This window comes from Cyprinus carpio, chromosome B6 (assembly GCF_018340385.1).
Source record: "Cyprinus carpio isolate SPL01 chromosome B6, ASM1834038v1, whole genome shotgun sequence".
NCBI classification, from domain to species: domain Eukaryota; kingdom Metazoa; phylum Chordata; class Actinopteri; order Cypriniformes; family Cyprinidae; genus Cyprinus; species Cyprinus carpio.
Window position 1 is genome coordinate 28104644 of NC_056602.1, and position 11531 is coordinate 28116174.

General features: G+C 35.5%; 1 protein-coding gene across 7 annotated transcripts in view; it reads left to right on the plus strand.

Annotated features, from left to right (window-relative positions):
• LOC109052136 (synaptotagmin-2-like) overlaps positions 1 to 11531 on the plus strand; it is a 41468-nt gene that overhangs the window by 20494 nt on the left and 9443 nt on the right. For 6 of the 7 annotated variants that reach the window (XM_042726640.1, XM_042726641.1, XM_042726637.1 and 3 more), the window contains 2 exons: positions 6934 to 7173; positions 8128 to 8288. In XM_042726640.1, coding sequence (XP_042582574.1) covers positions 6960 to 7173; positions 8128 to 8288 — 375 coding nt within the window. In that variant the 5' untranslated portion in view covers positions 6934 to 6959. Of the gene's footprint in view, positions 1 to 1446; positions 1720 to 6933; positions 7174 to 8127; positions 8289 to 11531 lie in introns of those variants that run through there. The other variant, XM_042726642.1, reaches the window with a different exon arrangement.

Sequence of the window (11531 nt, forward strand, 5' to 3'; positions counted from 1 at the left end):
GGCTCTAGCCAGGGCTTTTTCCCCATCATTCACTCTCTCTCTCTCTCTCTCTCTCTCTCTCTCTCTCTCTCTCTCTCTCTCTCTCTCTCTCTCTCTCTCTCTCTCTCTCTCTTGCCCCCGCTATCGTTAATTTCTCTGAATAATCAGTATTGACATCAGCTCTATTGCTGTACTGTCAGCTCTCTATCGTGGGAGATCACAGGGCACTGCAGCCTACTGGGCAACGAATCTTTCATTTTTGTCCATTTATATTCATGCATATTTTTTTGTTCACCCTTTTTCCCATTGTCTGAACTCAAATGAGCTGAGGAGACTCTTCTGCACAGCACAGGATCTGATTAGTAGTGGTGTTGTCTATTGCTACTACTGCTCAAATTGTACATAGGAATTTGAGGATTAATGTTACTCATCCGTTTTGTTTTACAGCCATGAATGACACCTCGAATTGTGCAGTTTGTTTAGGAGAGGTGTGCTGTCATTTTTTTAAATAGATCAGTGCAATTTTTGCCTAACAGGCAGAAAATCCTCTAGGCACACATTGAAGAAGGGACACAAACCATTCCTAGAGACCAGAATATCACAGAGACCTTCTAGTGCAGGACTTTTGTCATGCAATACAGTAAGACACCACCTAGCAACCACTCAAAACACCCTAGCAACCACCCAAAACTACCACCCTAGAATCCCCCTAACAGCCATCCACAGCGTCCTAACATCATGGCAGTGAGTTTTGCACAGGAAAGAACCACTCAGCAATGTAAAATGTAATGTAACACAATATAAAAGCTAGCTTATTTACCTATTAGTTTAAATCCCATACTATTTAGTCTCCCATGCCGTAAAAAAATCTTGCCTGCCATTCACTTTGCCCCAGGAACAATTTGTACTTTTAAAAAAATGCAATAGAACACACCATTCCTGGCTCATGTCGAGTATTGAAGTTGATTAAACTGCACTGAATTTTTTTATTTATTTATTCAGAAACAACAATTTATAACCACTTGTGCCAGTACTGTAGCCCTCATCCAAAAAATTCAGGACTAGCTGTAACCATGGCTATTTTTATGAGTATTTTCATAATAATGTGACATATAATGTCTTGCAAAATGTCATGTAGTTGCCAGTAACGTAGTTTAGATTTCTTCATTTTGTTTTTCCTCTCAGGATTGTGTAGCACACATCTCCTGGTTTATTACGGACCGGCCCCGTGAGATGCACATGAGAAATTGCATTGTATCGTCTTTGTTATTCTGCTTGCCTCCCACACAGCATAAGTTTCGCTGCACACCTGGACAGTTTCCCCCTGACATCTCAGCAGCCAAACCCTGAGGGGGGACGATTTTACATATTGATCAGTGGAGATTGTCCTCCACTAGTGGCTCAGGGCGTAGCACACTGCATTCGGCCGAGTGTGAGCAGAATCCGTAATGAGAGAGAGAGCAAGAGACAACGAGAGGACAGGAAGAGAGATAGTAACGCTAAACAGGACGGAAGAACAGAAGAGAGTTCAAAGGTAGCTAGAGAGTGACAAAGTTGAAAGAGGGAGGTTTGTGTCTAATGAAAGAGCGGGGAGTGTGCGGCAGCGAGACTCAGACTGTACTGCAGTGGGGGGACTGCAGCTTGTGCGGATGCGAGGGAGATCCAGGGATGCGCTCTAGCCTGTGCTGCTCTCCCGTTTTGGATGAGTGGCTCCATTAGGGAGGACAGAACTAATGCCTGGTAAGGGCTTTCCCATTTCTGCAAGACCCCACCTCCCGATTTGAAAAGCATGCTAACATTTTTCACGCTGTTCAATAGTTGTTTCTGCAGACAATAGCATGTTGTTTTCGTTTCGCCTGCTGCATCATGAAGAGTTTGCCTTCACTCCCTGATTTCACAAGTGAGTTTGAAGCAGGACATGAATGCATGAAGCCCTGAAGATCAAGTTACTTGATGTAGAATCTTGTGTACAAGATGTACAAAAGAACAAATCAATTGCTAGTCTTATCCCACTTAATTGAAGCTAAATATATTTGAGGCAGAGTGAAAGTTGTTTTTACTCTGCTGAAATTAATTCCACATCTGTCCAGGCTGGTTTATGTTAGTTTAGCTCATTTTTGTTTTGTTAAGGTTAGCTGCATTAAACCTGTGAAAGATACCATATATATATATTCGGCTGAGTGTTTCTATAATATATATATACACAGTTTTTAACTGTATTTTTGGCTTTGTTTTCCAAGTTTTGGCTGTAAAAAAAAAAAAAAAAACTATATAACTAATAATAATAATTGTAAGTTTTGAATTGGTGAAGATTGTGATTACAAACTTTTGTTTTCAGTACAGCTGGTCACAGACTGACTGCTGTAAAATTAGTTTTTATTTAATTTTTATTTTATATTTTTATGTTTGTTTGTGTATTTATTTATTTATTTGTGACATTTTCATTGACTGGGACTGCTGTAAAAGTAGGTATTTATGTGTTTTATTTATTTATTTATATGATCACACAGTGTACATATATTTCCTCTCTCTCGCTCTTTTTTTTTTTGATGTGTTCTGTATAACTTTTCATGGACTGACGTTGCTGTAAAATTTATTTAATTTGTTTTGTTATTTTATTTATTATTTTATTTTTTATTATTGTATAATCAGAAAGTTTACATATATTTCCTCTCATGTTTAGCCAGTCATGGACTTTTTACAATTTAATGTTATTTTATTTTATTTTGTTTTGTTTTTTCATATTTAGATAAATCTGTCCCCAAACGTCATGTTTAAAAAAAAAATGCTTTTACACATCACTGGAACATTCTTTTCCTTGTCTAAGTAGGAGGACACTACATATGGTAGTGACCAGCTGTGGAGGTTATTTCAGTTGCTTTGCTGGGTTACTGGACTGGTAATTGATTTTTCTATAATCTGGCTCTTTTCAGGATTTGCAGAACTGTCCATCACAGATCTCTTTAGGAGAAAACCCTTTGCAGATATTCCAGAAACAGCTTTTCATTGCAGTGCAGTGGAGGTGTTGAGAGCTTAAGATGTCTGTGATAAGCAGGCTCTTCAGTACAGATGGCATTGCCAAGGGTGTAGATACTACTGTAAATGGATGTTATCAGTTATTGCATGAGGATAGTCATCATGCTAGCGGCTGTGCCAGTGAAGCAGATGTGACTATCTGTCTCCATTCATAAGACGAGATGTTTATGAAGCTCTCTGCTTGTGTAAGGATGTTTCTCAGGAGAGCTCGAATGCTAACAGGGTCTTTAAGGCAGTTAAGAAGTACATAAAATAACAGCATATCAATGACAGAGCACATAAAGATCACTGCTTGTAGCTTTAGCTTTACCTCTAATTTTATTTGCTTTATGGCAGATACAATTTCTAACCTTATTGATTTCCTCATGGATTTGTTTCTCTGTTTTTTCCACACCAACAGAAGCAAACTCTCACTCTGCAGTCTCTAATTTCTTCTGTTTCCAGGTCGTTCGTGATCTAGATGAATGTATGTCTAAATCCAGCGTGTCCCCGTCGCAGACACACATAATCAGGGTGAAACCCCACGCGCCGACTGACCGCGTATCCCAGTTATGAGTTGTAAATTAATTTGCCTCCACAATTCAGACAGATCACATCTCCAGTGTTCAGCCTCTTCAGACCTGCAAACATAATCAGCATTTGCATGTACATTTCATGAATTTGGCAGCGTGTCTTACAGGCAATTCATATTATATATTTTAGAAATATCTGTTTTTCCTGAAAATGAATCGATAGACAGATATGATCAAGCAGTAGATATTAAAAAGTTTGTGACTATCCAGATCAGTCAAGCATATTATTTTTTTCTATTTTTTTTTCTATTAAAAATATAAAATTATAATATATAATCAAAGAGTTATATCAAAGGTTGATAAAATAAAGTAAATTAAACGTTTGCGGCTGTGTGAATCAAACCTTTTTTTAAACCTTTTTTTAACCTTTTTTAAATATGAAAATAAAATATTATAACATGTAATCAGATATTTTGAAATGTTTTTAATATAATATATTAATATAATTTATATTATAATATTAGATAAAATATGCACACACACACACACACACATATATATAATACTATATTAATATATAATGTTTAATACATAATATTTCGTATATACATTTTTTTTTAGTTTAGTTAGTTATTTTTATTTATTTACTGCTTTGATTTGAAGTTTGATATGTTGTAATTAATCACAGAGTGGTGTTTTTTTTTTTTTTTTTTTTTTTTTTTTTTTACTCTTCTTTACTGAAGAGTTCTGAAATTTGTAATGGGAAAATTGCAAAGCCCCCCCAAACTGATCAAAAGCCCCTTATACACACCAGGCATGGCGGAGCGTCCTCATGACTATCGGGGTGTGAGTGTGTAAAGGGTGCTTTTATCGCATGCTTTACTCTTGCAGAACAGAGATGGTGGCACAGCGTTGTCAGTCAGTAAAGCAGTGGCACGCAGCAGGTGTGCTCAACAGCGTATAGATGTCGAGCTACTCCACAAAATCAATGCAGCCCCTAGATCTCTGGTATCATCTGTGATTGCCACCTGAATAGTGCAGATTGTTTTTGCAGGTATTGAAGGGTGGAGGCTGAGTATCTTGTCCAGCATGGATTAGAAGGGAGATGTGCATTTGCTAAATAAAACCCATTTGATTCTTTCAGAGAAGAACAGAGAACAAATGTTAGTCAATAGCTGGCTTTGTTTAGATTGGTATTGATTAGTATTTATGGTTGTTTATTGGCGGTTGCCAGGGTAGGAGGCAATCACAAGCGCAGAATGCTGAAAATCCTAGAAATCAGAAGCCAATGCTGTGACAGAGACCATATATGTGACCCTGGAGCACAAAAGCTGTCTTAAGTCGCTGGGGTATAGTTTAATAGCCAAAAAAACATTGTATGGGTCAAAATTATTGATTTTTCTTTTATGCCAAAAATCATTAGGATATTAAGTAAAGATCATGTTTCATGAAGATATTTTGTAAACTTCCTACCGTAAACCTATCAAAACTTAATTTTTTATTAGTAATATGCATTGTTAAGAATTCATTTGGACAACTTTAAAGGTGATTTTCTCAGTATTTTGATTTTTTTTTTTTTGCACCCTCAGATTCCAGATTTTCAAATAGTTGTATCTCGGCCAAATATTGTCCGATCCTAATAAACCATACATCAATGGAAAGCTTATTTATTCAGCTTCCAGATGAGGAAAAATTGAAAATTCACTTAAGACTGGTTTTGTGGTCCAGGATCACATATAATATTTCAACTGACTGATAAAACACTCACATATAAACATGCAGATTCGCGTTGATTGTGTGTGCATTTCAATGCTGTTTTATTAACAAAAAAACTAAACTCATCTTGAAACTTTTGTGTAATTGTTAATTAGTAGTGTGTGAAATTTTCATTTGAGCAATTTTGGTCACATCTCATTTGCTAAGGCTAAAGTAAATCTCTAGGTCAGTTCTTGCATCAATCATAGAAAAACCCATATCAGTCAACCACTAATAATAAGTATGCATTTTCTCATTCGAAGCTTACAGAATACATTAATGGCCATTAAAAACAACCCTATATTAGCACTTTGATCATTTAAACCTACTCAGCAGTGTGATTTTTGTTAACATCCTTGTATATTTGCATATAAAATCTTGTCTCATTTTCAGTTCTTTTTCTTGTTGACAGTGACATCTGCTGAAGATATTTCAGCAATGAATAAGAGATTGACTTACACGTAATTCTTAAAAAAACTGATTTTTACTTTGATTTGTTTTAATATTTTATTATGAATTATTTTTAATATTTAAAAACAATCTAATTTTATTGAAGAATTGATTTAATATTTTATTAATAATTCTTTATGGATAATAATTGTAAATCAAATAATTCTTATAATCATTTTTTTGTCATTAATAAAAAAAAATTTGCATGTGTTTTAAGACTCTAGGATTTAGGTCTTAAGTTTTAAGATTCTATTTACATTTATTATTTATACATCTTTTAATTTTTTTAGCAAAATCATGTTACTTTTGATAGTGTTTAGTTATTGCTGTGTCTATCCACCAGCAATAATAAATCCAGGATGTAGTTTTAGATCTAGTTTAATCCACGTATTAATATCCATACATATCAGAGCTCCTTGTTAAGACTGTAATGTCCTGCTGTTTCATTTGAAATATTATCTAGCAGACTGTTCAACCGGCCAGCAGCGCTACCCTCATTTAAAGTCATAAGTTTTATGGGTTTTCATTCACAAGGTTGTGAGACGCTATCTGCAGTGACAGCGGATATTATCTGACATTTTGGAGGTGAATGCTGCAGTGAATGTCAAATCAGAGACAGAATTCTTTCCCATACAAGGATGTTCTAGGTGATGTGAGGAATAATCCTGTTTTGATAACCTAAAGGAAAATTAGTGCAAAATTTACAGGAGCCAGAACAAGTCAAAGGCACTGAGTCGTCCCAGGACAAACTGTCTCGTGTTTTGTCCTGCAGTGCGGTGTTCTGTCGTTTATCTTGCACCACATCCTTTAACAGCCTGAAGCTCTGACGCTTTATTTTTCCCTTCCATTATTTAAATGCAAGGCCTTCCATTTCGTTATTAAAAAGAGCCGCCTGTGACACTTCTGAGAGGTCTCAGCCTTGTTTTCTTTTTACTTGCGCTTATTTGTTTTTTTTATTCAAGAAGAAGCTCTTGGTTTGAAGTTTCTCATAATAATAAATATACTGTGAAAATTGCATTTGAGTTTTGTTTTTTTTATGCTGCAGACTTCGCACTTCCCACATAAAAGACAGTAGTGCGCTGATGCTTTTAAAGGCTACAGTTGTTCTTATCATCCTTAAGATCAAAAAGCATTCCAGACAGACTTCAATATATGTTCTGTTATATGTATTTGTCTTTTAATTCTGTTAAACTCTTCTAAGGTCCCTGAGTGGTCGAGCCAGAGATCATGAAGTGGAACCTCTTCAAAAAGAAGCCAGAAGCCATGGTGGGCCCAGAGCCCACGGGACCCGGCGGCACCCATCCGTCACACACCATGACGATGGCCCCCGCTGTCTCCACACCTGCGGACAACTCCACCGAGTCTGAGGGACCCGTCAACAAGAATGATGTCTTTGAGGAAATCAAAAGCAAGTTCCTCAATGAGATCGATAAAATCCCATGTAAGTCCTGCAGAGATGCTTTACAGTCCCACTACATCAAAAAATCAATAGTGTATCATTATGCTCAGGATTTTTTATGGATTTAAATGCTGGCCAAATTGTCGGGCCCTAGATATCTGACCAAGCTTACTTTCTTTCTGAACTACAGTAGAAGCGCAATGCAATAAAGAGCAACTTAAAGGAATAGATTATTAAAAAATGAAAATTTGTTGTGAATTTAATCACTTCATCAGAACCTATTTGGAGAAATGTAGCATTGCATCACTTGCTCACCAGAGGATCCTCGGCAGTGAATGCGTGCCGTCAGAATAATAGTCCAAACAGCTGATAAAAACATCACAATAATCCACAGGTAATCCACACCACTCCAGACGAAGTGAAAAAGTTGTCTCGTCTGAATCCGGAGAGAAACATGCACAGATCAAGCACCGTTTACAAGTGAAAACTGTCCAAAACAGATCTTAACAAATATATGGGAGGACTTTGATGTAAGAGGACAACAGGGAATTATTTTTTTCACTGGAGGAAGCATTATTTTGGATTATGGACTGTTTGGACTCTCATTCTGACGGCACCCATTCACTGCAGAGGATCCATTAGTTATCTAGCTAGTGATGTAATGCTAAATTTCTCCAAATCTGTTCCTATGAAGAAAAAAACTCTTCTACATCTTGGATGACCTGAGGGTGAGCACATTTTCAGTAAATTTTCATTTTTGGGTGAACTATACCATTAACATTCAATTCAACATGCAGTCACAATTCACTATTTAATTTTTTATTGAAAACAAAATTTGGGTTACCGGACTGATTTTATATTTGTAATATTTCATTAAAATGTCATAACTTTCTCTATCATTTTTGGTTGACATGTAAAAAAAAAAACCCTACACTCTTAGTGACAACCCATCTTCTAAATAAATTTCTTGAATTTTTATCCCATGGTGCTCTGCAGTGCCTCCATGGGCGCTCATCGCCATCGCTGTAGTGGCCGCCCTCCTCGTCCTCACCTGCTGCTTCTGTATCATTAAGAAATGCTGCTGTAAGAAGAAGAAGAACAAGAAAGGCAAAAAGGGAAAGGACGGCTTCAACATGAAGAACATGCAGGGTGGAGATGTATGTAACAGAGCGTTCAGTAGCACCACATGACAGCTTTACATAATGTAGCTAAAACAACTGATGCACACTTCAATCTGTTTGATTTTAGAATTAAAACTAGATGATATTAACTTCTGTATTAACTAGGCACATCAACAAAAATTAGTGTTGCATCATTAAGAAATGAAAATAAGCCTCAGACCACTTTAGATAATGAAGGAGAGTCTGTTATGTGATTAGCTTCATGCTTTTGTTTATTGTGATTGTGAGTAATGTGAGTGTTTTGTTTTCTTTGAAGAGAAATGGTAGACTGCATGTTCCAAAACAAGTGTGCTGATCATGTGATTTCAATCATAAAAAGATTTTAAAGTTTAATTCTATGAAATGAGTGGCTTTAATTATTATGCTATGTTATAGTATGTATCATGAAATAATGTTACAGAATTCAGACCAGCAGTAGAATTGTGAATGCAATATAGTTTCTTATTATTAAACAAGAAGTAAATATTGAGTAACTTACATTTTATAATTGATATTATCACTTACAACTTGTACGTCAAAGCACAATGAGTCAGTTATAAAAACTGTGACTCATAAACACAGTAACATGATTTGTCAGTGAATAAATCAATGCTTTTGAACTAATTGGTTGAGCGAATGATTAAGTTACTCTTAAAGACAGGCACTGAATTTATGGCTGAATGCATCACTGTTTTTTAATTAATCAGTTTGAACAACAAAAGAGTTCAAACACTTTTTATTTATCATACAATTAACAAAAGCAAAAAAGCCCTCTAACACTAGCTTGCTTTATTCTTTTTTATATTCTATTTTTTTTTTTTTTTATCATATAATCATAATAATAATAAAAAACCTTGCTACATGTTACTGCGTTAAGCTAACTGATACTTGATACTTGCATATCATTGCTCTTTTGTTGATTTTTTGATTGCTTACATTGTCCTCATTTGAAAGTGCATGTTAAAAAGGGCATAATAAAGGCGTCTGCTAAATGACTAAATGTAAATGTAACAAAGTGCAGTAAAAGGTAAAACTGTTTGTAATGAAACACTAGTTTGCAATATCAAGCAGCAATAAGAGCTTTTTTGCACAGCTAAAAATAGCTGGATGTAGATGAGACCGGAAGCCAGACACATTAAATTTACAAATGGCCGTGATCAATCTTATGGTAAAAATAAGGTAGATATGGTAGCATTTTGTCAGTAATATCTATAATGTTAGATTTGTTACCCCAGTGTATTATTACAAAGACTTAAAGTTTCCACAAACATACTGTTACCCTCAGTTTTGGGGAAAGTTACTTTTAAAACGAATGCATTACAATAGTGTGTTACTTCATAAAAAAAGTAACTAATAATGTTATTTTTTTTTGTGTTGTATTTTTTTGTTTTAATTTTTGCGTTGCTTTTTTGTGGCTTGAGCCAGGGTTGTTTATTAATAAAAAAAAAACATCCAAAAATTGTATTTTTGGCAACTTTCACACCAAAAGTGAAATTATTAAACCTCAGGCTGAAGAAAGTACCTCTTCCTTTGCACCTCAGTCCCAGTTTCACTCTGAATGGGACAGGAGAGGTGTCAGTGAATAAATGGGAAAACAAATTAACTAACTTGTTTGAAAAAGTAACTCCAAAATTTTCTGGTTACTTGTAATGCATTACCCCCAACGCTGGTTAACCTGTTACTTTAGCGTAAGATTGCATAATGAAGTTTACTAACACTTTTTAATCTAGAGTCTTACTGAAATGTACAGATATCATTCGATATATAGAAAAGACACTCATTTCATAGTTTGATCCTTAAAACCTAATGCCAGAACTCTTTGCAAACTGATGTCTTAAACATGGCAGTGTGTCATTTCTCACAGTGGTGCCCTTGGTGTTGTTTACTGTCTTGACTGTCTTTGGTTCTGTTTTTTGGTGTGTCGTGAGTTCAACCTGTCCTTTTCTCTCTGCTCTCCTTCCTCCCACTATGTGTCTAATGCGCCGCGTTTCTTGACGCTCATGGGCGTCGGCGCTACGGTAGGTGGACGGATGAACGGCACAGCTGTTTGGCCGCTGAGTGCTAGCACCGCGTGGGTGGGATTGGATGGAATGGCTGTTGTAACTTCCTTGTTTTGAGCCTTTTGTACCTGCTGCTTGACAAGAATACAATTAAAAACAAAGGAAAGTTACAATGCAAATGAAAACCCCACTTAAGTGGACAAAAAAATGATCTTAATACAATAACAAATAGTCGTACTTGTGTAGGAGGTGTGAATGGAATAACTAATTATTAACTCACTAATACTGGCAAGATGTTTGAAGTTAGTAAGAGACGAGTCACAAGACTCACAATGAATGCATGTGTTAAAGGGCATGGCTGTTTTAACTGCACTATAAGTCCTGATGTCTCAGGGGCTAGAACTAGCAGTAAACCTTAACTACATAAGCTCATGTTCTGTGATCATCTAATTGATTCAGTTAGATGTAACAAAAATATATGAATTACTGAATTCTTTTAAAAGCAAATGGATATTAAGAATTTGTTTTTAATATTAGCACATATTCTGCTGTGCCCTTTAATTTGTTGCTATATGGATATGGTTAGGAACTGACTTGAGAGTGACAATTTTTTTTGGTGGCACATTAAAACATCTATCAAAAAATCGTTAAATCAGTTTACAGTCCTCATTTTTTTAATTTCTTTTAAAAACCTGGGTAAATTAGTTAATATTTCAAGCCCTAAATTATATCGTCCTCAAGATGTAATGCACAGAGATTCACTTCATATAGCATAATAACTATTTACACATAAAGTGAACCCAAAAACTATTTAGACGCTTCAGCCACACTTAAAATGGCTCAATGCAATTGTATTAGATAAAAAAAAAAAAAAAATCAAACCAAGTGGCATTTGAGATGCAAATGATGCATCATTTATTTTAAAAAATGTTTTGTATTTCTATCTTCTCATAGGTAATGATGGTAATTGAAAACCCTTGTTGTAATGCGATAACTTTCAGACATTTTGAAGTGTGGTTAGTGTCCAGATACTTTCTGTGGCCACTGCATAACGCTGGAATTGTGACCTATTTGTGGAAACAAAAAATTAATTCTGCACATTATAGATTTTTTTTTCTCTTCCTGCAGTTTGGATGATGTTCAGAAACACACAAGAACCACATGTCAGCATTTCATACGCCAAGAATAGAACAAAGGAATCTGTTCTTCTTTAAAAATTTGCTGTCATCACTTGTTCCCT